This window comes from Lactuca serriola, chromosome 8 (assembly GCF_051521515.1).
Source record: "Lactuca serriola cultivar US96UC23 chromosome 8, Lser_US96UC23_V15, whole genome shotgun sequence".
In the NCBI taxonomy this organism is placed as follows: domain Eukaryota; kingdom Viridiplantae; phylum Streptophyta; class Magnoliopsida; order Asterales; family Asteraceae; genus Lactuca; species Lactuca serriola.
The window spans coordinates 34,388,761-34,416,065 of NC_136415.1; the positions used below are offsets into that span (position 1 = coordinate 34,388,761).

A 27,305-nucleotide genomic window follows, 5' to 3' on the forward strand; every position below is an offset into this window, starting at 1 on the left:
TTTAGAGAACTTGACGTACAAGCTCTCCCTCCCCAAGGTCTCCAAAACCTCTCTCAGATGCTCCTCGTGCTCCTCCTGCGTCTTGGAATAAACCAAGATGTCATCAATGAAAACTATCGCAGACTGATCCCAGCATCGGTCTACACATGCGGTTCATGAGGTCGATGAACACGGCAGGAGCATTGGTGAGCCCAAACGGTATCTCCATGAACTCATAATGGCCATAACGTGTCCGAAACGCGGTCGTCTATACATCCTCCTCTCTGACCCTCATCTGATGATAACCTGAACGCAAATCGATCTTGGAGAACCAAGATGCTCCCTGTAACTAATCAAAGAGGTTATCAATCCTCGGGAGTGGGTAACGGTTCTTCACCGTTACCTTATTCAGCTCCCGGTAATCTATACACATCCGATGTGACCCGTCCTTCTTCTTCACAAACAGGATCGGGGCTCCCCAGGGTGAACTGCTCGGTCGAATAAATCCCTTTGTCTAGCAGCTCCTGCAGCTGCGTAGACAACTCCTGCATCTCGGGAAGAGCCAACCGATAGGGTGCCTTGGCTATCGGAGCCGCACCAGGAACTAGGTCGATCCTGAACTCTACCTGACGCCCCGGAGGTATTCCAGGAAGCTCCTCCGGGAACACATCAGTGTAGTCTCGCACCACTGGAACCTTGCTCACTATCGCCTTACCCGTCTCCCGGGTATCCATAACGTACGCGACATATCCCGCGCAACCCTGCTGAAGGTAGCGCCTAGCTCTCGCTGCTGAACATACTGTGGGTCCTCGTTGTGGCCTCTCTCCGTGGATCACCAACTCTCCCCCACTTGGGGTCCTGATCCGTACTAGCTGCTGTGCGCAATCTATCACCACCCCATTAGGGCTCAACCAATCCATGCCTATAATCACATTGTTCCCCCGCAATGGGATGGGAACCAAATCCACCAAATAGCGCTTCTCAAATAACCTTAGAACACAATCCCTGAATACTGCTGACGCTCGCACCGCTCGATCATCGACAATCTCTACCTCTAAAGGGCAATCCAACATGCCCGAAGACTCAGTAAACCTCTTGCTAAGCGCAAGGGAAATAAATTATCGGGTGGCACCCGAGTCAAACAACACCTGAACAAGGATACTGTTCACATGGAACGATCCTAACGCATATACACATAGCAAATATCAATATCATAACATCATAAAAATAAAATAGAGGGAAGGAATCATACCCGTCACCACATCGGGTGCGGTGCGTGCCTCCTCAGTAGTCAGCTGAAACGCCCGGCTCCTCACCACTAGAGTCTTTGCCTTGCCCTGCCGGCCATCTGTAATCCGCATGGTAGCTGGAGTTGGCGCCTTAACCGGCGCTGATGCTGTCAACTGGGGGCAATTGGCCTTCTTGTGGCCCCTCTGGTTGAAGTGGAAACATAACAACTCAGACGTATGTATCACAGGTGCAGGGGCGGTACAATCCCTGCTGAAATGCCCCGTGTTGCCGCATTTATAGCAGCCCGACGATCCCAGCCTACATGCCCCCTCATGAGGCCTGCCGCATTTCTTGCAGCGGCTCGATCCTGACTGGCCTTTTAGCCTACCATCTGGTCCCTTGGGCTTCTTCCCCGAAGCCCCTCTTGCTTGTCCCTCCCATGTCTTCCTCTTCCGGATGTGCTCCAGATCTATCTCCCTCTCCCTCGCCCTGGCAATCATAGAGTCCAAGGTAGGGCAAGCTGAAAAACTGACATGCTCTCGAATATCATCTCGGAGCATGTAATGGTAGTGGGTCCTCCTCATGTCCTCATCACCCGCATACTGGGGCACCAACAATGCCCTCTCCCGGAACATGGCAGTGATCTCCGCCACAGTCTCTGTCGTCTGCCTCATATCCAAGAACTCTCTGGCCAGCTACTGAAGCTCGACAGCCGGCGCAAACTCTACCCTGAACCTGGTCGTGAAGTCCGACCAGGTCATAGCCTCGACAGCCGAGGCTACCAACGAGTCACCCACCAATCCCTAGCTCGATCTCGTAAACACCCTGCTGCAAACCTCACCTTCGACCCCTCAGGGCAGAAGCTAATCATCTGTGCAGACTCAATGTCTGCAATCCATCGCCTGGCAGCTATGGGGTCCTTCGCCCCGTGAAAATCCGGCACACCACTGCCCCTGAAGTCCTTGAAGGACAGTGTGCGAGATCCCAACTGTCTAGATGCCATGTCGCTCCTGAATGCCCTGAGGCGCTCCTCCATCAACTCAACTATCCCTTCCTTGATCGACCCAAAGATAATGGGGGTCGACTCAAGGATGCCTCTGGTGATCTCTGACGCGATGAACTCGCGTAGCCCCTCATCTACTGGCTCAGAACCTGATCCCGAACCCGATTCCTCTCCTGAACTACCAACTGCTGGCCTCGAGCGTAGTACCACCATTTTGAAATACATAAATAATAATCGTTAGCGATACTGATACCTCTGGAGGGACCACACCAACTACATGTTCCTTGGTCTTATCTTGGCCTTCCTCGGTTCGGGTACGGATCCTCTGCTTTCAATAGTACGGGCCCATACTACCTTCCACATCTATCCGTACCTTCTCCAAGGACTGCATTGACTCCACCAGGTCCCTTTCACTACCACTGATCACTGCTATACTCATCCTAGGCTTGCCCTAGGGAAATCTCTAACTCCACCCTACCCAGTCCTCAGCTGCTGAAGGCCTCTTTGTAATGCCAATTAGTCATTACCTGAATACCATCACATGTGGTGAGGCTTAGATAATCCTTCGAGTAACAGAATCAACTCTACAACGGTTTGACTCAGACAAGAGCTGCGCAATAGGGCCAAATCCAACACTCTAAAATTATTCAACCCTAATCACATGTGACGTGACGTGTTCACCTAATGTCTAACTCCCATCACTCAGAGTCCCACGAAGCACAAAGCAAGCAACATTCAAACAAAAGGGAACAATCTCAAGCAAATCCGTCCTCATAGAGAGAAGCTGAACTAGCATACAATGCTAAAATCATATTATCAGGCATAACCTAAACAGGCTATCCTACTGCCGTCTACCCAATTCTAACATGCAATTTTCATACACTGAAGCACATAAAGCAAGCACATAAGACATCACTCCTAGATCCTTAGTCATATTCTAGCATGCTGTTCTACTGAAACTGATAAACATAACATAAGCTTGTATGGATACTTTGGGGAATACTTACTTGAGCTCGGCCGGTCGCGCACATTACACACTTCGTTCCTTCTTAAAATTCTTTACTTAGCTTTTTAGAAAATATTTTCTTCTTTAAAATCTTTTAATCCCTCGATTTAAGTTCAGACGCCCCCGAAGGTGTGTCCGAATCCCTCAAACCAGGGCTCTGATACCAACTTGTAACATCCCAAAATTACGAGCCAAAATTTTCATTTTTAAAACATATACTTAGCAAAACATTAGAATTAAAACATTCACCGATCATATCATTTCATAAAAGATGTCGCGTGTCTGGAAACCAGTTTATATAAACATAATAATGTCAGAGTACAAATCCCCAGGAAGATCTCATAGTGCGGAATACAAAACGTGTATATGATGTGCCGCTACCGCGCTAGCTCCTTCCCCTTCGAAGAAGAGGTACCTAAAACCAAAACTGAAAATTGTAAGCATGAAGCTTAGTGAGTTCCCCCATCATACCACATACCATACAATCACATATCATACATACTGTCGGGCAATTCTGGGGTGCCCGACCTACCCGTTTCAAGCCGTTCTGGGGTGCTGACTACCCATCGGTCCTAACAACCGATCATCGGGGACTATTTCACCCCCTACTGCTACTATCATGTGACAACCGTCAATATTCGGTCAAGTCAAAGTCAACTAAAGTCAACAAGTCAAACAGGTCAACTCAATTTGCCCGTAGGTACTAGAGTTTACGTTATGTAATTTCTAAACAACTCTCTATTCTAATGAGAGATCATAAATCGAAAAGTACGTACATCTAGATCTCCTTAACCTAAAACGGTGGTACGTGGAGAGCCAAACCGATAAAACAATGTTACATACTCATCGGGAGTATGCAAGATCCTTAAACAAGGCTTAACGGGGTTTTCGGACCTTGCATTGCGAAGCCGGACACTCAAAAAGGTCACCAATGAAACCTCCCTCAATCGTGTTCACTCCATCTCTTCTTATCAGAAATCTCTCCCAAATCTCTCTATGTATGTGAAATCTCTCCCAAATATCTCTCTGTATGTGAAATCTCTCCAAGTATGTCAAAACTCTCCCAAATCTCTCTAAGAATATGAAATCTCTCCCAAATATCTCTTTGTATGTGAAATCTCTCCAAGTATGTCAAATCTCTCCCAAATCTCTCTAAGAATATGAAATCTCTCCTAAATATCTCTTTGTATGTGAAATCTCTCCTAAATATCTCTCTGTATGTGAAATCTCTCCAAGTATGTCAAATCTCTCCCAAATCTCTCTAAGAATATGAAATCTCTCCCAAATATCTCTTTGTATGTGAAATCTCTCCCAAATATCTCTTTGTATGTGAAATCTCTCCCAAATATCTCTCTGTATGTGAAATCTCTCCAAGAATGTCAAATCTCTCTAAGTATGTGAAATCTCTCCCAAATCTCTCCCTGAATGAGAAATCTCTCCAAGAATGTCAAATCTCTCCCAAATCTCTCTAAGTATGTGAAATCTCTCCCAAATATCTCTTTGTATGTGAAATCTCCCCAAGTATGTCAAATCTCTCCCAAATCTCTCTGAGTATGTGGAATCTCTCTCAAATCTCTCTCGAAATCTCTCCCAAATCTCTATAATCACTCGGGGCATCCCGACTCTCGAATTTGGCGAAAACAGCCCAAAAACGGAAGTCCACGCGAAAAACGGACTTAAGGAACCGAAACCCCTCTCAGGAACCGAAACCCCTCTTAGGACCCGAAAGTCCTCTTAGGAACCGAAAGTCCCCTTAGGAACCGAACCTCCTGATGAAGAGGAACCGAACCGAAGGTACTATTCACTACAGTTCATTCGGTTCTGACTTCTCGCCTTTTATCTCCGAACCGAACCTTCTGATGAAGAGGAACCGAACCTTCTCTTCTGAGGACCGAGGACCGAACCTTCCCTTCTGAGCTTCGCTTCTGAGCCTCGCTTCTGAGCTTCTGACCGAACCCTCGGCCTAGGACCCTTCGCTTCTCGCTCCTGGTTCGCATCTCGCATCCGGCTCAGCAACCACCATGACCGAACCTCGGCCTAGGACCGAGAGGCCTCGCTGGGAAGCCTTTTTCTCCCGGTTTTCGATTAAATCGCGTTTTAAGCCCGTTTTTAATTGTTTTAGCACGGGATTTTCACCCAAAACTTTATTTTAACATATAAGGCCCCTAAACTATTAATTATTCACGTTTTTAAGGATAAAACCTTATCCAAAGGGGAGTAGGTGAAGTACAAAGATGGAGTGTTGACTTTCCTTTATTTTATGACACAAGCAACCTCCACCACCCACTCCATGTCACTATTCCCCATCAGCCCTTACCTAGTCATTTCATTGTACTTTTCACACCTTTTTCCAACCCCACAATTGGTCAAAGGCTAGAAAAGCCTCCTCTCTCCTCATTTCTCTCATTTTCTCTCTTTTCACCAAAAAGAGCAAACTCTTTTCTCTCTCATTTTCCCTCTCTAGAACTCGAGATTTGAGGGCTGATCTTGGGATTTTCCTCCACATTTGGTAAGAATAATCCCTTCTCTTTATGCTTATTTCACTTCTTTCTACTCGAATCATGGATATCTTACACAAACTCTCTCATAATTGTGTTAGATCTTCGAATCTTCAAGTGTTCTTGGGTTGAACACTTCTCTTCTTCAACACTTACCTACTGAAATCACTTAAGGTGAGTTCATACCCATATATTTTCATGTTTTCTCAAGTTTTTAGGGGGGGGGGGGGGGGGGGAATACAAGTTCAAACACCAAGAACATAACTAAAATTTTCTAACAGCTTTCATCAGAAAAGTTGGACTCCATTCACGGACTGTTTTGGGCAACTTAAACATTTTTGTTTGAAAAACTATTTTAGGTGTAAGTAGTTCCAGTTCTTAGATTTAAAATGACTACTTGCACATCTCCATACGATTTTTCTACAATTTATGGTGATTTTTACAAAACTGCCTATCATTTCAAACACCAAGCCGGACCAGTCTGTGATTATGGACTTTTTCACCCAAGTTGGAGGTCATTAAAAATCATGATAAAAATTATGAGTAAATTAGACACATTTTGGGAACTCTCAGAATTTACGGATTTAGTTTTCAACTTCTTATGATTTTTCTATGAATTTTCTAAAACAGTGTAGAAAGGTTGAAAATTTGTTAACAGCTTATAACTTTCATAACACTTTGTATTATGTTGAGCAAAGTGTATAACGATAAGTTCCAAATATTGAATGTGTTTCCTTGTTAGTTTGTCATCATAAACTGAAATATAGTCATTCATGATAAGATTATTCATTCATTTAGAACACGTATATTAAGCTATAATGAGCATAGTTTATGGATTCATAGCATTAAAGCACTCATAAAAGAATTCTTATACATTACAAACGTTTTGGATAAACTATAATAGGTATAGTTTATGTATCATTTACTTCTCAAACTTATTTACCAAAGGTTTTCCGTTTAGTTCACGTAAATCTGTTAATGAATAAATTTGTGAGTCATTCCCTTCGGGTTACTTCCAAAGTAACAAAGTCAAAAAGTCCTGTAAATTGTAACCAGAGTCTCTTGTAGGGAGAATGTGATAGTTGTGTATAGATCTATATTGGGTTTGACAAACCCACACCAGAGCTGCTTGCAACAGCTAGACCGGCAGGTCTGTGGTGACAAGTGTCATTTAACGGCGACGCCTGAAGAACGTCGTATTACGAGGTCGTCTATGTCAAGTATGGTTATGATAGCTCACATGTGGTATTAACAATCAAAAGGTTTACGGGTTCTAACTTTAAATTAGCGAGTTATGTCTATTTAGCTCACTGAAACTACTTTTAAGTATGGAAAAGTACTTGTACGCCTTCATAAAAAAAGGGGGTTTTATGTCGATTTAAAATCACTTTTTACATCAACAATTACATACTTTATTGTATACTTTTGGTCTTGGTATTTAAGACTACACATCATTCATTACGGAATTTTTCTCACATCAGAAAGGGTTTTATGCCAATTTAAAACCACTTTTATATTTTTAAGTATGACAAATATTTGTTCATTTTCGGTCCTGGTATTTAGGACTACATAACTTTTGTAAGGAAAATATTGGATTTTTCTTGGTATCATACATCTCTTTACAAAGATCGATTTTCAAACTCTTACTATCAAAAGCTTATGAACTCACCAACCTTTGTGTTGACACTTTTCAAAACTACTTGTATTCTCAGGAATTCAGTGAAATAGGAAATCAACCACGTTTTGAGGATGGGACGATAATCGTCGAACAGTTCATTTGTATCATAATGTAATTGATTTGAATCATGTAAACATATACTTTGGTGTAACTTTTTCAATTATATTTATGATGGTTGTATTTACTTTGAGCACTATTATACTCGTTGTTGTGATACTCTACATGAAGTCCTCCACCCCCGGACGTTTCCGCCATCCTTGGTTTGGGGGTGTGACATATCACGTATATCATAACATAACATATTATCAGACATATCTGGGGTGTCCGATCTACCCTTCGGTCCTAACGACCGAACTTGGGGATTATTCCCCTCCTACTACCACTATCACATATAACATATCATGCCAGCATATAACATATCAGGTAGTAGCAAACCTAGATGATATCACAAAAACAATCATCTAACATACAACTCCTACTGGTGGGTCGGCATTGTGGCCGTAGACCCACCGCTACTGGAAGGTAACTCACCTCAAAATAGTTGCTGATCTGCGTGGGAACTGACTGCCTTCTGCTGCTGCTGCCCCGGAAATCCTCCGGCTATAATTCCCACAAAACACTCAGTCAACTACTGCTAACCGACCTCAGGGTAAAATGACCATTTACCCTTAACCAAACCAAGAGTCAAAGTCAAAGTCAACTTCCAGTTGACCCGACTCGCCGAGTTGGCTCGCCAACTCGTCGAGTCCCTATCCATTTGATTGACCATAATCCCGTCTCTACTCGTCGAGTTAGGCATTGACTCGACGAGTTTTCCTTCTAAACCGATGTCGAATAGTCCTTCATCCTACTCGCCGAGTTGTATGAACAACTAGTCGAGTTCATCTTCATCCGAAGAACATTCTATGCTGAGACTCGCCGGGTTGTATGAACAGCTCGCCGAGTCTGTTCTTGAGGCAAGAAGATTGCCTTGAACTCGCTGAGTCAGGGCATTGACTCGCCGAGTTCCTTCATGAGTGAGTCTGGCTTCCGACCCACTGAGTCACACCTCGTGACTCACTACTCCACCCAGCAAACACGAAAAGGGGGAAAACTCGGGGACTTGCGACTCGACTCGCCGAGTCTTGCACATACAAATACTATATACTCGATTTTGCTTGAATCCAGCTCATGCCATACATAGATCTGGGTTCTTAGGGCTTGATTAACACGTAAAGTTTCCAACTTTACGTGTAAATAAACACCAATGAAGGTTTTAGGGCTCAAAATGCACTAAAAGAGTAGATCTAGGGCTTTTCATGCAATATGGCTTCATAAAGGCAGTGGATCCGAGCTCCTGGAGCTCAATCATGCCAAGATCTAAAGGTTAATCAGCTTATTACAAACCCTAAATCCTACCCAAGCTTGGAAATGGCTCAATAAGGACTTTAATGGAGCTCTAAGGGACTATAAGCATGAAAACAGGGGGAAACTGAGTTATACCTCAAGGAAATCTCTGAAATAACACCAAGATGTCTGGCCTCCTTCCTCTCCTCTTGATCTACTCTCCTTTCTCTCTCAAAGTCTTCAAGAAATCACACCAAGCACTTTAATCTCACAAGGAACGATGTTAGAACGATATAGGGGGCTCTGAGGGTGAAGGGGGCGAGCTTGGGGCGCATAAGGTTGGTTTAAATAGGGTGCAAACCCTTGGAATTAGGGTTTTACCAGACAGCGGGGACTCGCCGAGTCCAGTGAGTCGGGCCTACAACTCGCCGAGTCCAAGGCTAAAAATGCAAAATATTTAGATAAATTTTCATACTAGGAACCAGGTGCTACGGTATGTGTGTTCTTTTATTTTTAAAATAATATAATATTTAATAAATTTTAGTTATTTATGAAAATGTGGTTGGTTGGTGGTAGTTTCTGGAGTTTGATGAGTCTAAAGTGTTGTTTATTTTTTCGAAGTGAAAATTCATAAACTCTGTGGACCACCTCTGCAATCCTCTGTAGTAGAAGAGGTGGAACAAATGGCTGTAACCTATAATAAGAAGTATGTTTGTTTTTTAACATCTACAGATTGCTGCAGTAAACTGAGACTTAAATAAACTAAATTTTTAAAGTGAAAAATAGTTCTTAACAACGAAATTTTAATAATTATAATCTTAAAACATTGAAGCAACACTAAAAAGAACATCTAAAAAAATATAAATTTTTTTAAAAGAAAACTTTAAAAATATAAAAGAAGCTAACAGTTTTATTATAAGAAAACTAATTTTAAAAAACATAAAAAAAAAAAAAAAAAAAGAAAGTATTGCAAACTATGTCAACAAAATTCGTAAAAAATTACACACGTTAAAAAAAATGCAACTGAAACTGAAAATATTATTAATTGAAACGGTAAAAAAATTACAAAAATCAAAGGGTTTTTTTTTTAAATCAAGTTTAAAAATTTGTGGAAACTATAAAAAGAAATTTTATCAAATCCGTAAATAAAAGTTTAAAAAAATCAAAGTTTTAAAAAAAGTTTAAGAAAAAAAATATGTTATCCCAAAATTCCAAGAAAAAAAAAACACTTGAAAAAAATGAAAGCTAAAGAGGTTTGAAGAGGCAAATTAAGTGTTGTGTCACGCAACACACGTGCATAGGTTTTGGTGTCTGAAGCCTTCCAAAAGTGTTGTGTCACGCAACACACGCGCAGAGGTTTTGATGTCTGAAGTCTTCCAAAAAACAAACTGTTGTGAGAGGGAAAGTGTTGCACGTGTGCTGCGTCGAGCAGCAAAAAGTGGTTTGAAGAGTTTTTTTAAAAAAAAACAAACAACACCTAAAACAACAGTTGTTACTTCAACAGAGGAAACAATTGGCACCAAGAAAGTGGAATGAGATGTGAAAGAAGAGTTTATAGTTGTTTGTAGGGTTGAACATGGGTCGGTTTGGGTCAGTTTTGACCCGAAACCGAACTCAAAACCGATGGTATCAGTTTTCAAATATTTAAAACCGAACCCTAAACCCAAACCGATGGGTTCGGTTTCCCGGTTTTTTGGTTTTTCAAACTTGGTTTCGGTTTTAAACCCAAAACCCATTGGAAATTTCACTTGGTGGCATTTTGTAGTTTGTATTGCTTTATATAAGAGGTGAATAGGAAGAATGTAAAATGTTTCATTCTTCTGTCGATGTGGGATAGTTTCAATTTAAGAAATAGAAGAAACAAAGGGAAATGATAATGGTAATCAAAATAAAAGGTCCACACATTGAGAGTAAGACTCAAACCTTGGTCTTTTGCCTTACATGTCCATCGCCTTAACCAACACAACAACTATATGTTTGTGTTTAGAAGTCAAGGAAAAGATATATATACGTAATAAATCGCAGAATACATATATTTTGTAATGTTCGGTTCGGTTCGGTTTCTCTCGGTTTTGCACATTCCTAACACCTAAACCGAACCGAATTTTTCGGTTTCTAAATAATACAAACCCAAACCGTCGGTTTATGCTTCGGTTTCGGTTTCATCGGTTTTTCGGTTTCCGGGTTCGGTTTTGCTCACACGTAGTTGTTTGGGTAAATTACACGAACGGTCCCTGTGGTTTAGGGTAATATGCACGTTTGGTTTCTAAGACATTTTTTTAACTCGGAATGTCCCTCAAACGTATTTTTGTTACGTGTTTAGTCCCTATCAAACACAAAATGACTATTTTACCCTTAATTTTTTATTTTTATTTTTGATTATTTATTTATCATTTTTAATTAAAAAAAAGAAACAAAAGATCCTCACCCACCAATCCCCGTTTTATCCCCATCCACCATCTCGTTTAGTTCTCACATTCCCAGAACTCATCACTTCTCCGATGACCGTTGATACTTTCCGGCAAGCGCCCCGCCCCACCAACGACCATGTAAGGCTTCTTCCTCTCTTCATCTCTTTTCTCTTCTCCGTTCGATTTAGAGAAAGGGTTGGTAACAGGAGATTGTGGTGGCTACAAGATGAAAACACGAAGAAGGAATAAAAGAAAAGGGTAGATTGATTGACACCTACAACAACACATCAACATTGGAGCACAACAATCTTTGCAAAAAATAGTGAATTGGAGCAGGACCACCGTCGATGATGTGAATCTGAGCCACCACACCACCATCATTGCATTCCCCTAATTATTCAAACACTATTCAGAAATCGATGTGATCCAGAAACCTTTGTCCATTTCAGAAACACCGTTTTGATTTCTTCGCAGAAGATCAACTTAGGATGACTGGATTTTCATTTCGATTTCTTCACCTGATGTTTCTGAAGTTAATTTGAGGTTCATTGGAAGTAAATCTTAACCTGATTTCTTCACCTAATGTTTCTAGTTTTCTAATCACGAATTCATTTAGGCATAAACATCTGGATTTGATTTTCGGTAGGGGATTCACATGTAGGTTTAGAATCTGGGTTTGTTTGTCTTTAAGTTTCTTAAGGTTTTGAATATGAGGTTTGATTTCAGATGTGTTTTTGATGTTTTATTTCACATGTGGTTTTGATTTCAGCTATGAGGTTTGAGGTTTGATTTCAAAATTTTCATATATGCATTTTGGTTTTAGGTTTAAGGTTTAATTTCAACTTTGAATATGATTTGGAGGCGGTGACTGGTGTTGGTTGACGGCGGTGATTCATGGTGGTTGTTGAACAGTTATGATTTTGGTGTGGTGGCTGGATCTTTGAACAAATAACGTGTGGGTAGGATGTTGGGTTTAATTAGTGGTGACGATTGTTTTTTTTTAATTTAAAAATAATAAATAAATAAGAGAAAATCAAATATATATATATATATATATATATATATATATATATATATATATATATATATATATATATATATATATATATATTAAGGGCAATATAGTCTTTTCATGTCTGATAGGGACTACTAGTTGAAAAAAAAAAGCTTTAGGGATCAAACGCGCAAATTACCCTAAACCACAGGGACCATTCTTATAATTTACCCTAGTTGTTTTGGATTACTAGTTGAAGGTGAAGTTTTGCTTTTAACTTATGGAATTTTCGTAGACAGTTACTAGATATATTGCTCATCAATTAATTATCATCATTTCAAAGAAGTTTTTTTGAGTTTTCGTCAGGCATTTACTTTGTTAGCATGATCATTTTTTTTTTTTGAGTTTTCAGGCAATTACAGTAGTTTGCAAATTGACATGGATGATTTTGGATTAAAACTGCAAAGTACATATGGTAAACAAAAGAAAACAGCTTAAAGCATCATTAGTAATCAAGCACTTGTAATGAATGCTTTTATTCTAACAAACATGTAAATAACGAAACAAGGTTATGAAGAACATATGTAAAATAATACAAAATCTTGTGGTAGGTTGACACTTTTGAGGTCTATGTGAAAGAATACAAATTGTTTTGGCAGCTCGGCAGTATTTGAGGTCTATGTGAATGTGATTTGTATGGTTATCGTATTCATGAATACAAAAATTTCGGTTTCTTAGAAGAAGTGGTTTTGATATATGCGATTCAAATTTCTTTTTCTCAAATCATCCAATGCACCAATTTCACAAAAAAACATAAAGATAAGAGAATATACATATAATGAACAGAACAAAAGAAGGTAAAGCTTACAGGATAAAAAGCAAACTGAACAACGATACTTGACATAAAGATCTGGTATCTTTGACTCTTGTCCACCTTTTCACCATTCATCATCCCCACTGATGCCCAGTTTCAAATAGGCAATCGAGAGATGTTGCAAGAGCTGATGTCACACTCAGAAGGTGCTACCCAAACAAGACTGTCAACATAATTAACAACTTTAACCACACAACATGCTCTATCGATTGTCTTGAAGATTTTAACCATGGCTTCAATTGGATCATACAAAGCTAGGCGACCATTGTAAGCTACAAAAAGAAACTCATTATGTAATGTGAATCCATATGGAAATATATCACTACTAAACTGAGAAAAAGCATGATGTTTGACCCATGATTCAGCCATCCCATTCCCATACTCATCCATCTCCCACACCTCACATTCAAGTACTCCTCCACCTCTTGACATCACACAAAGCTTTCCACCTAAAACTCCTAAAACATTATGTCGATAAGATAGGGTGGAACTGGAATCTAAAGTAAAATCCGGAAGAGATATCTCACTGAATGACTCATCATCCAAATTAAACGCCACTATTATTTGTTGCTTCCCAATCTCATCAATACAACAAAGCCAATGAAGATGGCCATCATGTCCATCTACACAAACATCATCTGTTATTGAAATCCCAGTGATTTGAGATGGAAACCTTTGAGTGGTTACCTTCCATGAACCCTTTCTCATGCTATAGACCTCGACTTGTAGCCACTCTTTAACCGAAATTAAAGAAATACCAAGAAATGCTACCAAAATTAGGTCGATCCTTTCTGTTTCGAGAAGAGCTTCAAGCTTAACAATTTTGTAGTCATCAGTTTTGGGATCAAACCCAAATCGGAAAAGAGTTTCCTTCTGATCATAACCATGAGACGACATAGAATATGGTGGAATAGCTAAAACAGCGGAGAGAGATGGGTTCCAAATATGAAGGCCAGAACCACTGTATGATCTGCAATTCAAGCATAGTAAGCCATTAACAGATCCAATAACACTGGCGCCTTCAAAATTAAGATTAACAGGGAGTTTGATGAAATTAGTGAGTTCCACATGGGGAGATGGAGAAGGGTGTGTTGTGATGGGTTCAGAGCCAAAATCACATGCCTTGCGGAATAACATGAGAATTTTATCGTTGTTGTTATGGGTAGAACGATGGAGGTGGGAGTTTATGAAGGAGGATCGAGATAAGAGAGCATTCCAAGATTTAGAGACACACCTCATTTGAGCAAGCTGTTTTGCGAATAACCTGATAAATATGTTCGATAAAACATCGCCAGAGAGTTTCTCCATGGTTGTCGTGTGTTATCGTGGAGCCATTTTCTGATTTTCACTTAAGTTCATTGAACTTATAGATGGCCTAGCGGATGCACTTTGGAGATGGGGGGAATTCATCGTTAAAGCAGGAAATCAAAGGTCACAACATTTAATCCTATGCAATTACATTAAATGCAGTTATCATATCAATTTACAGATTTCAGATTCCCCACATTAAACATGGCTAAGCTTTTATTATTCTAGTTGTATTTCAACCAATCCCACCATTCTCTCCTCTAACTTCTATTTGCAAACCTTTTTTTAGTTTCATATTCGGACAAAGGGACCTGTTAGAGGACTGTCCCAAACCCATTTATATATGGCTTCTGTTAGATTGTAATGAACAAAACAAGGTAAAGCTTACAGCCGCATAAAAGCAAAATGAACCACCAAGTCAAACTCAAATCATCATGGTGATAAATAAGAATATGGAAGTAATGCACTAAATAACAGTAATTGACATCCTCCTTAAGGGTTTTTGTTTTTTTTTTTTTTTTTTTTTTTTTTTTTTTTTTGACACATGTCAATCTCTCATGAGTTTTGACACTTGTCATTTTGTGGTATTTTTGAAATAAATATTATCCACTTGTCAATTTTTGATTTCTTCGATTTAAAATTAAAGTCTATACTTATATATGTAAAGTATTAAATATCATATATATGATATTAAATTACAATAAATACATTTTTTTTCTTATTTTAAAGTTATACATTAAAAAATATTTTCTATTTTTGCACTTTAATATATATATTTTTTTAAATCAACCCGTATAAGAATATGGAAGTAATGCACTAAATAACAATAATTGACATAAACATATAATTAAGAAACATAACATCATGCAAATGTATCTTGCGTTTTGTATTCCACTTGGCCATTCATCATCCCCACCGATATCCACTCAATTTGCAATAGAGAAATGTTGCAAGAGCTGATGTTACACTCAAAAGGTGCTACCCAAATAAGACTCACGATAATTAAAACCTTTAACCACGCAAAATGCTCTACCGAATTTCTTGAATATTTTAACCTTGGCTGCAATTGGATCATACAAAGCTAGACGATCATTGTAAGTAACGAAAAGAAACTCATTGTGTAATGTGAATCAATATGGAAATATATCTAGTGGTGGACCTGTTAGGGCATAGGTGTCCCGGACCACTACTCGATCTCACCTGCCAAGAGTTTATTTTTTTTTATATATATTTTTATTTTTATTTAATTGTATTACTGTGCAACTACTCCAAAAATTGTGCAACTAGTATTAAAGTCCAATAAAAAAAATATGATGCCCCAAAAATTAGTCCAAAAATTAGTCCAAAGTTATAAAATGTAATAGCAAAAAAAAACCAATTAGCCATATATAATTTCAATTTGTTCAAAATTACCGCATTTGTGTTTTAATTCCTTTGATGCGGAACTGTAAAAGACCTATTACTGGATAATTCATGGGTAGAGCCGAAGAATGTGAACTATACAAGTTAGCAATAACATTGATTAAATGAAGTAAAGGCTCCGGTGTATAGAGAAGACCGCACCGTTTAAGAAGTAACCATAGAAAGGAGAAGGAATCAACATCAACGACAGGAATGAAAATGAAAGAACCTCCTGCTTGTTCAAAATTACCCAATTTATTCAAAATTGGTAAATTTTGTTTTGGTTTTACCCATCACAACCGCAATAGTCGAAATATGTTTTCTGACGATAAAGTTTGTGAAGACAGACTTACGTAACAAAATATGTGATGATTTTTTGAATGCCATGTTTTTTTATGTTAAAAAAGAAGCCCTTATGAAAATAAAGATCGAATATGTAAATGATGGCTTTCAAAAAAATATGTACACGTAGATGTCAAATTTAAAATGTAAGTTTTAAACTACTACTTTAGTATTTTTAATGCATTCGTACTTTCAATTTTTTTTGTTATTATATTTGGCTGGAAATATAAGATGCAATCTAGACTAAAATGAGAAAAACATGGTGTTTGACCCATGATTCAACCATCTCATACCCATCCATCACCCACACCTCACATTCAAGAACTCCAACATTTGACATCACACAAAGCTTTTTGCCTAAAACTCCTATAACATTATGGCAGTGAAAATAAGATGCAATCTTAGAGTAAAACCGTATTAGATTTTCCTTATAAGTCATGTAAAATGATTATTTTACCATTTTTATAGATTTTCCCTTTATGCATAAATGCATATTTGCAATACTTCCAAACAATCCTGTAATCTTTTTATTTTCTTCTTATCATTAGAACATCTAAATTTTTAGGATGTTATATTAAGGAACATGTTATTTGGTGGCTTGCAATGCGGAAAGCTTTGCTAAGTGTGTCGTATATATGTAAGCAACTTTGGAATTTTGGCGACTTCTCACAAAGGGGGAAATGTAAAGCACAAGTTATGTTGTGTGAAGTTCTAGGTTGTTGATACAGAAGATGTGAAGTTTATTCAAAGTTCTTTTGATGCCGAAGTAATTATTAAACTCATTTGGTATGTATAATGGTCATATGGACTAAGATGCTCTTAAATCTTAACTGTGTACATTAGTGTGAGTAGTTTGTTAGTGTTTTCATGTTTATATCCATGTGTGTATGTATGATTGTGGAACTACACCACCTCATATGTCTATATCTGTATATATAAGTGTTAGTCTTTCGATCATGTAATGAGTTCTTGAACCTTTGTCTGCTCATAACTCAAAGTTATTGGAGCTTTCGCGTGTAACATGTTCTCAATCAATCAAAGAGCTAAACTGTTAATATTTACATGGTTGTGTTCTTCCAATTTGGCTTTTACTAATTCGTCATTAGAATTCTTATCTCTTCACTTATATACTCTATGATTTTGCTTTCTTATGGTGACTAATTCGAAAGTGTGTTTGATAGATTGTCTCAAATTAAGTTTTGTGTAACCGAGACAACTAGGATCAAATTATTAATCAATGAAAGTAAATCTACATGTTCTATAAAAAAAATCCAAATATTGATTATCATCGGATCCTGCTTTCTGCCATATTTTCTTACAAAGGTGGATGTGTGTATACTTCAAAACCGGATAACCATGTAATCATAGTTATGAGTTCACAATATTGCACCCAAAATTTAATCCACTGTCAACTAAACAATTTTTACACTTACACGTTGAATAGACCTACTTAAAATATAACTCACATAAAATTTAATCCGCTTTCAACTATATTTTAAAACTTTTAAAAGAGATTTTCTAACATGTGACCGATGAGCATATATAAAAAAGCATTAATTCAACTATTAATTATAAGGAATATTATCATAATTAAATATGAAATTTATTAATTATAGAAAACATTCTTCATATTTAATACATTTCACATTTAATTATAATAATATTTCCAATAATTAATAGTTTTAAAACACATATTAGAAAATCTCTATGTAAAAACAACTCAAAAAGAATATAACTAAAGATAAATTAGAACTTTTAACCTAAATTTGATTGAGCTGATTTCTTGCAACGATGTCCCATTTCTATGTTTCCCACTTCAAACCCTTATATTTACCATTATTGCAACTAAACCCCTTCATTTTAAACTTTAGAACTTTAGCTCCCAACTTAATTTTCCTTAAAATGTACCACTTCAAATATAAAATAATGTAATGACCAAAATAAAATCTACCAATTAGCTCCCTATATATGTTTTTCAAGTGGTTGAGTATGTGAATTCATTTAGGCCATTCTCGGTGGGATGTCAAAGGGAAGTTTAATGAGAAAATGGTGATGATGTGGCATTCAATCTATTAAACTTAGTTTATTCATACCTGTGCAATGTCAATTAGTCTTTCAAACATGCCACATCAGCTTTGCAATTACGTCTATATCACTGCAATATCATTCATCTTTCAAAAATGGTCCTCACTGCCACTTCACCAACCATTTTATATTTTATTTAAAAATATCATAAATATTATTATTAATAATAAAAAATAAAATATAACATAATTATATTTATCTAAAAATCAAATTAAATATTTAACATTATAAAACATGAAAATCCAAATATTAGAAAATTAATTATCGGCATCATCAAATTCCTTTCAAATTCATTTGTAATTGAGAAATGAGGTATATATATAATTGGTTTTGATATTTAATTAATGTTATAATAAAATAATAAAAATCAAATTGCAAGCCTTTCAAACAATGAAAAACCAAAGCATATGTGGCATTTCAAATTGATGAGGTGACCCTTGCAATTCCTCCGTGTGGAAGTTCTATTGTAAGTAGAGTTGAATAATTGTTGTATAGGATTTTACTTTCTTTTTTCTTTTCTTTTTTCCTATTTAATATAACCATTTTCATATAAACATTTAATACTTAACATTGATTTCTTTTTTTGTTAAAAACAAACTATATGCTATTATTTTTTCATTTTCTCTCTCTCTCTCTCTCTCTCTCTCTCTCTCTCTCTATATATATATATATATATATATATATATATATATATTATTTTAGATTTAATAATTTAATGTAATAATTATAACTTTTAATTTCTAACTTTTAATCTTTAGTTAATAGTTTGTAATTTGTAAATTTTAGTTTCTAATTAATGTAATAATCTAGTTTTATTTATTAATATTATTTATAATTTAATATAATAAAATATTGATCTAACAATCCATTGAACTCTTAAAAGTTTAATAGAAGGTATAGTTTAATGGATAAAATGGTATAGGTAGTGAAATGTTGATGTGACAATACATTGAAATCTTAAGAATTTAAAACATTGGAGATGGCCTTAGTATAATGACTTGTTTTCATTATGGGTTGCTTTATACACCATTGAGTTGTGAGTAAAGAATGTTTTACCCTTGATTTCAAGCATAGCCTAAGCTATGCATGACTCATAAGTCATAAGGAGAGCTCGTTTTGTGCAAGCTGTGTTTTTTAAAATAAAGACTTTAATGCCCTTAACCTCAGGTTCTCGTATGGACTAAAGAAAAAGACTTACAAACCAACTAAGTTTTTAAACAGTTCAAAAAACCTCAATAATGTTTTGTCTGTCTAAGAATAACTTAACCTTTGTCTAGAAAAACCCAACCAAGTTTTCAATCCGTTCAAAAAATCCTAATCATTTTTTGTCTGTTCAAAATGTTAAATTTATTGGGTTTTTTTAATAGACTTGACTAAATATGTAACATAGTTGTGGTTTTTTAGACAAATGTTGGGCATGAAATGCATTTTCCCTATGGACTATCTTAAAAAATAAAAAAATAATAATAAAAAAAATATGTATGTAATGAACAAAGGAAGGTATAACATCAATGCATACAAAGCAGAAAAAAGACCAAATTGAACCACCATGTCAAACTTATCGAAACATAACATCATGCAAAGTTGTTAATGTTCTAACAAAAGATAGAAATAGAAGAATATCTGGCTTGCATTTTGTAGCCCTTTTAACTATTCGTTATCCACATTTCTGCACCGTTTCAAGTTTGCAATCGAGAGATGTTGGAAGAGCTGATGTCACGATCAGGTGCTACCCAGACAAGGCTGTCAACATAATTAACTACGCTAAGTGGTCTACCTGTTACCTCAAACCTCTTAACAGTATCTGTGATTGGATCCTACAAAGCTAGACGATCATTCTCGTCTTCATACAAGAACTCATCGTGTAATGTGAATCCAGATGGAAATATATCAGAAGCATGAGACGACATAGAAGATGGTGGAATAGCTAACACGGCGGAGAGAGATGGATTCCAAATATGAAGGCCAGAACCACCATTATATGATCTGCAATTCAAGCATATTAAGCCATTAACAGATCCAATCACAGTGGCGCCTTCAGAATTAAGATTAACATGGAATTTGATGAAATTAGTGAGTTCCACATGAGGAAATGGAGAAGAGCGTACTGTGAATGGTTCAGAGCCAGCATCAGATACTTGGTGGAATAACATGAGAATTTTATCGTTGTTGCTATGGATAGAACGATGGAGGTGGGAGTTTATGAAGGAGGGCTGAGATAAGAGAGAATTCCAAGATTTAGAGACACGTCTCATTTGAGCAAGCTGTTTTGCGAATAACCTGATAAATATGTTTGATAAAACATCGCCAGAGAGTTTCTCCATAGATGTCGTGGAGCCATTTTCTGATTTACAGTTAAGTTCATTGAACTAATTATAGATGGCCTAGCGGATGCACTTTGGAGATGGGAGCAACTCGTCGTTAAAGCAGGAAATCAAAAGTCACAGCATTTAATGATTTAATCCAATGCATTTGTATTAATTAAATGCAGTTTTAAAGATTTTAGATTCCCCATATTAAACATGGCTAAAGATTTCAAAGACCTAATGCATTTTTTATTATGCTAACCTTTTATCTTTAGTTGCATATTCGGGATTTTAAACAGGATTTCTCATTTTTAAATTAGTTTATTGGCCCTTTAAGGCTTTAACAGTTGGTAAAGGGTTGGAAAAAGAATATTTAATAGCAAATTCAAAATATTAACAGAGAAAGTTATATAAATGGTCCTTATTGTTGGTAAAACTTTGCATCATCAGTCCAAATTTATGTTTTCTATCAATTTCATCTCTAAGTTTGGAGTTTATTGCAGAAAAGGTCCATGCGTAATAACTTTCCTGCGCATTCTAATTTCTTTTCAATCCTTTCCTTCAAATAATTTTAATCTGTAAAATTGAAAAATCTTCTTGATATGATGCTTAATAGGTTTGATATCATTTAAAACAGGGTTTGACTTTCTGATGCAAAATAGATTTGACTTTTTTGGAAATTGATTAGAGTTTGATTTTGATTTGCTCTTCTTAGTAGATACAATTTAGAGTTACTATCTTATATATTGTATTTTTTTTGTATTAAACTTCAATTTTATTTTTCCTAAAATAAACCTTGCATTTTTTCATTTTCTTCAACTCTGGTTTCACATATGTATTACTTTTGCCTATGTGTTCAATGATATGCCCAAATACATATATTACTCTAAGAAGAAACAAATACAAAGATAATTCCAACAAACCCGTAAATCACAAAACCAAACCAAAGTTGACCTAAACCTTACAATCATTAAGCATTTTCAGAAAATTTTATAATATATTGTTCTTATCATCTAGAATAATATTAAACCAAGATCAACAACCATACATTTGTCTTCTTATGACAAAGCACAATAGAAATTTAACAATAAATACAAAGCAACTTATATTAATAATGAACCAAAATGTCAAAATATTAAAAGAAAACAAATATTTTCTGCATATTTATAGTAGCAAAAAAGCAAATTGAAACACAATGGCAAACACATAATCTTACAAACTGAAACTTGACAAATACATAAATTAAGGAACAAAACATGATGCAAATTAGAACTGATATATTTGACATTCCACAATACTATTTCTGCCTCTTTAAATTTGCAACTGAGAGATGCTCATCTGAAGCTCATTAGGTCCCATCCAAACAAGACTGTCAACATATCCAACAATTTTAGTTATGCCACAATGAAGCTTGAAGAATTTGGACTTCTCTGCAACTGGATCATACAAACCAAAACAATCATCGGAATATTCAACATCATGCAAATCATCATAATCAACATCATCATCATCATCATCACCATGGACTTTCTCAACTTTAAATAGAAACTCATTGTGTGATGTGAATCCAAATGGAACAATATTACCAAACTGTGAAAAGGTATATCGTTTCACCCATGATTCAACCACCCCATAATCATCCATCACCCACACCTCACATTCATCATCTCTAACCCTTGACATCACACAAAGCTTTCCACCCAAAACTCCTAAAACATCACCCGCTTTGTGTTCTAACATAGAAACTGGAAGAGGTATTTCACAGAATGTCTCAGCACCGAAATCGAATGCAACGATTGTTTGTAACTCCTTCTTCTCATCGATAAAACCAAGCCAATGAGGAACGCCATCATAGCCAGTTACAGAGACTTCATCCTCTCCAGAAATCCCTGTGATGTGTGATGGGAACCTTTGACTGATTAACTGACAACAACCCTTTCTCATGCTATAAACTTCAACTTGCAGCCATTCTTTAACCACAAAAGATGAAGCACTTACTGAGGCTGCTAAATTCGGGTCAATGAAGCTAGGTGGTTGGAGAAGGCCTTCAAGCTTAATAACTTTATAATCATCTGATTTGGAATCAAACCCAAACCGGAAATCGATACTTTTCCGATAACTATCACCAAGGGAGGCCACAAAATGTGGTGGGAGTGTTGACAAGGCGGAAAGAGAAGGGTTCCAAATGTAAATCATAGGATCGTGATATGATTCATCAAAAAAACATATTAAGCCATTAACGGATCCAATAACAGTGGCAAACTTGAGATTAAATGGGGGTTTAATGAAATCATTGAGTTTCAAATTGGGAGATCTGGTGGGATGTGCAGAGAAAGCTTCATCACCGAAAATATCAAATGCCCCGTAGAAGAACAATAGAACTTCATCGTTGTTATGGATTGAATGATCGAGATGGGATTTTATGAAGGATGATTTAGATAAGAAAGCATTCCAAGATTTACAGACACACCTCATTTGAGCAAGCTGTTTAGCAAATAACCAGATGAATATGTTTGATAAAACATCGAAGGGGAGATTCTCCATAGTAGTCGAGTGTTGTTGTGAAGCCAATTTTTTCGCATGCATCAAAGCAAGCCTAAGTTCCAAGTGAAGTTAAATTTGGCCGAACAGATACACAGGGAGCAGCTCGTCGTTCAAGGAAGAAAGAGTTTAATTTTGAAGGTAAAAGTGACTTTTATTTGGAAGTACTTATCGACTTATTCGATGTAAGAAAAGTAAATTTAAAAAGGATTGGTTGGCAAAATTCAATAAGTTAAAGCTATAATATATATATATATATATATATATATATATATATATATATATATATATATATATATATATATATATATATATATATATGTGGGTAAAGTGAATATACCTAACAACTTTATATAAGCTTAGGTACCTAACTCCATAATACTACATCGGTTTGTATCATATTTACATTGTAATTATCTAAGATTCTTAAACTTCAACCCCATAACTTGATTACTTCAAAAATCTTTGGACTTTCACCAATATATTTCTTTTACATCACGTCTTTCTATCGAATACCACCTGATGGGCTTCATATCATACCGCTACAAATGGAAGGATGTAGGAGATATATAATGATGAATTTCCAAACTTTTTTGAAGTAAATCAAGTTTAGGGATCAAGTTTAAGAACCTTGGATGATTGCAATGAAAATTTAATGCAAAATGACATAGTTTGATGAGGTTAGGTACCTAAGCTTATATAAGGTTGTTAGGTATATTCACTTTACCCTATATATATATATATATATATATATATATATATATATATATATATATATATATATATATATATATATATATATATATATATATATATATATATTCTAATAACTCATAAGTCAATAAAAAAAATATAAATTATAACTTTTTCAAAGCTCATTTTCACAAGCGAAACACAAAGTTGTTGTAAAAATCGGTATTCAAACCCACCACTTAAAAGGATTTTCTAAATTTATTATTGAATAAAATTGTTAATAATTTTGAGTAAATTACAAAAATACACCTATTGTTATACAAAAAATTATGAAAATAGTCTGTAAAATATTTTTATTAAATACTAGATTATAACTCGTAGAAACCACGGTAGGTATGTTTAAAATTGAACCAAAACGGAGCTAGAGCATGAGCATTAAATAGAATGACAATACTCGTTTGGGTGAGATGACGATGTTTACGTTCGACTCTACCATTTTGTTGGGGTGTATACGAGCAAGAGAGACGATGATGAGTGCCAATTTTGACAAAAAGATCATGAACTCTAGAATTCAACAATTCAAAAATCCAGTACCACCATCACTATGAAATATCTTAATTTTATGTGAGAATTGAGTTTGCACAAGGTTCATGAAGGATGAGATTATTGTAAAGACCTAGTATTTGGATTTTAAAGGGTAAAACCAAGTGAACCTAGAGTGATCATCAACAAAGATAATATAGTAACGATAACCATCAACAGACATAACGGGTGCGGGACCCCACAAATCACAATGAATAGGATCCAAGACTTGCAATGAACGTTTGTAATTAATAGCAAAAGGTAAACATTTGCTTTTGGAAAGTTGACAAGAAGAGCATAAAGTTGGTACAGGTAACAATGAAGTAAGAGACAAATGATTTGTTTTAGCTAAAAATTAAAAGAAATAACATCAAAAGTTGCATGTCCTAAACGGTTGTGCCAAAGTCCAAAGGAAGCAACGAACCGATATAAGGAGAGATTGGCCAAAAGAGACTTGTGACCTTGCTCCAGAATGTAAAGACCATGTTTAACCCGACCCCGAGCTAGGATGTTCTTGGTGAAACGATTATGAAGAGTAAAAAAGGAATCAGAGAATAAAATGTTGATAGGTTGATCATGTGTGAGTTTACTTATAGAAAGAAGGTTTTGTTGGATTAGTGTCTAAGTCCATAACTATATTTTGTATATACTTGACCCGGTTGTGCATGGTCCTTTTGGGTTGCCTTCACCGAAGCAACTTGACTGGATGAATAATAGAGAAAGAGGTTATTATGGTTTATTAATATATTATAAGAATAATATATTAAAAGAGAAATCATATTTATTTAATTAACATTGGTCAAGAATTAATTAAGAATTAATTTTGTGGTCAAAAGAGGTTAATTAAATAAAGGGGACTGAACTTGTAATTATGTGATAGTTGCAAAGTTGGGCAAGGAAACCTTAGAGTATAGGGTGGACGAATCCTAAGGATAAGGCCTTAGGAATTCGTCCAAGGGGGTTCTAGAATTATCCTTGGGTTGCTTGGTAGCTAAGTAACCAGATAAGGATAATGACTGAAACCCTAATTCCTACACCTATATAAAGACCCCTTGGGCATGAGATTTCGGCTACACTGAAACCATAGGAGTCTTGGAGCCGATTTTTCCCTCCCCCTTCTCTCTCTTGCTTCATCCAATTGCTTTTGGTGTTTGTGATTCATTAGAGGCACAACATTTGGGGTGCTAAGGTTCTCAAGGCACAACATTTGCATGTACAATAGAGAAACATAGTGAAAGCTTTAGGGTTTTGCATGTGCACATATGATGTTCTTTTGCTCAAAACCATCAGTGGTATCAGAGCCTTGCTTGGTTTCTGTTGTATTTTGATGCATTGTATGTTTGTCCTTTGCTTAAAATTGAATTTCTAGCCTTCTGCCTGACAGACTCGTTGAGTCCCAAAGTGAACTCGCCGAGTCAAATGAACTCGACGAGTCCAAATGGGGACTTGGCGAGTCGGGATGTCAGACAGAGGGAAATTCGGGATTTTGCTTATTTTGACTTGGGGCAATTACCATAATTGTTTTTAATTAATAAAATTCAAATTTTATTGATTACTTATGATTATATTTGTCAAAATAAAAGATATTTGTCATTTAATTAGATAATTATTACCTTATTTGATAAATCTTAATTATTTGAATTATTTGATCAATTATCTTGCATGCAATTGGATTAGGTCAAAATTAGATAATCACCAAAATTAATTGTTTAATTGTATTATTTGATTTTGATCTAGATAGTTTTGAAATGTTTCAAAACTTGCCCTCAAGTTTTGGAATTATTTTTTTTTTTTTTTTGATTAAAAGTTTAATTATGAAATAATAAAATCCAAACCCTAGAATTTTACAAGTTTAAAATTCATCCCTATATTATTATAATATTATAAGAATAATAATTATATATGTATAAGATAAATGCTAGTCTTATCGTTAGTAGGCCTCATTCACGAAGTCGATCTATAAAGGAGATATAAGGTTATGGCCTATAAAATGACTGTTTAAGGGGTATCCACTTTCACTCACCGCTTCCTTAATTGGTGGAAGGTCGTTAGCCGAACGGGTAGGATAGGGCAACTAACTCCTCATTAAAAGTATAATGATTAATAAAGTAACTAAATGTTTTTATAAAATTCTCAATCTTAGTTACTTTAGGAAAAAATGTGAATTTGATGCTATTCCATGAAATTACACTTTGTACCCTTGCTAAGACGTTAATGGAGCATGTGTGATTAACCGGAACACTAATTTGGCTCTAAGCAAAGGCAGCAAAGGGTGACTCGATGTTTGTCATAGATCAATGGAGCATGTGTGGCTACCCGACACATTGATTAGGTGACTGTAACATTGGGGGCACCATGTACATTTTCATGGTTGTTCACACCTTGTTTGTGATCCTCGGTATCTCAATCATAAACTTGAAGGGCATATCGAGATTTAAACATGGCATTGAAAAGTTTAATGAATCTCAAAAGATCTAGGAGTTTTCAATACATTTAAAACTTAATCACTTTTGTTTTTCAAGGTGGAAATTAGTGAATCGTCATTCACTTACCTTCAAATTATTTGCAATTTAAATTACGACATCCTTCTTTTAAATTGTAAATAATGTTGTTGGATCCTAGCCCTAATTTCTCATTTGGGTGTTTAATTAAGGATTCTTATCTAATCAAACTTTGTCTCGCTTCAGGCTCAAACTCTTTTGGCTCATTCTCACCATGAATTTGTGTAGGAGGGTGATCTTCGATGGGTCCAATTTTAATGATTGGATCCGTAACATCCGAATGGTTACCCGCTACGAGGACAAGGAGTATGTCCTCGACAAGGAGCTGAAAGAGGTAAACATCAACACTGCTATTTTTCAATTGGTCCCCACGATCAAATCTCACTATCATAATAGTTGTCTTTTTGCTATTGACATGATAACCTTAGAAATAAAAAAAAAATCTTTCTTTAACTTCTCTTTGAACTCACTAAATGCATTAGGTAAGGGAGTGGAATTATGATAACATTGTTCTCTTGCCAAATTATTGTCATTGTGTAACACCCCG

General features: G+C 36.1%; 3 protein-coding genes across 3 annotated transcripts; all 3 read right to left on the reverse strand.

Annotated features, from left to right (window-relative positions):
* Positions 1 to 13,095: 13,095 nt before the first annotated feature.
* Positions 13,096 to 14,307, reverse strand: LOC145066779 (F-box/kelch-repeat protein At3g06240-like). Its single transcript, XM_079014052.1, has one exon. It carries the CDS (start codon positions 14,305 to 14,307, stop codon positions 13,096 to 13,098), a length of 1,212 nt encoding a protein of 403 aa, XP_078870178.1.
* A 5,645-nt stretch (positions 14,308 to 19,952) lies between these two features.
* Positions 19,953 to 20,459, reverse strand: LOC145066780 (F-box protein CPR1-like). The gene has a single exon (XM_079014053.1). The coding sequence runs from the start codon at positions 20,457 to 20,459 to the stop codon at positions 19,953 to 19,955; it is 507 nt and encodes a 168-aa protein (XP_078870179.1).
* Positions 20,460 to 21,521: 1,062 nt separating this feature from the next.
* LOC145071012 (F-box/kelch-repeat protein At3g06240-like) lies at positions 21,522 to 23,128 on the reverse strand. The gene has a single exon (XM_079017961.1). It carries the CDS (start codon positions 23,025 to 23,027, stop codon positions 21,753 to 21,755), a length of 1,275 nt encoding a protein of 424 aa, XP_078874087.1. The 5' UTR covers positions 23,028 to 23,128; the 3' UTR covers positions 21,522 to 21,752.
* Positions 23,129 to 27,305: the final 4,177 nt, after the last annotated feature.

Coding starts and splice junctions, on each gene's coding strand:
- LOC145066780 (XM_079014053.1), bottom strand. CDS start 20,459: ATGGAGAAACTCTCTGGCGATGTTTTATCAAACATATTTATCAGGTTA.
- LOC145066779 (XM_079014052.1), bottom strand. CDS start 14,307: ATGGAGAAACTCTCTGGCGATGTTTTATCGAACATATTTATCAGGTTA.
- LOC145071012 (XM_079017961.1), bottom strand. CDS start 23,027: ATGCATGCGAAAAAATTGGCTTCACAACAACACTCGACTACTATGGAG.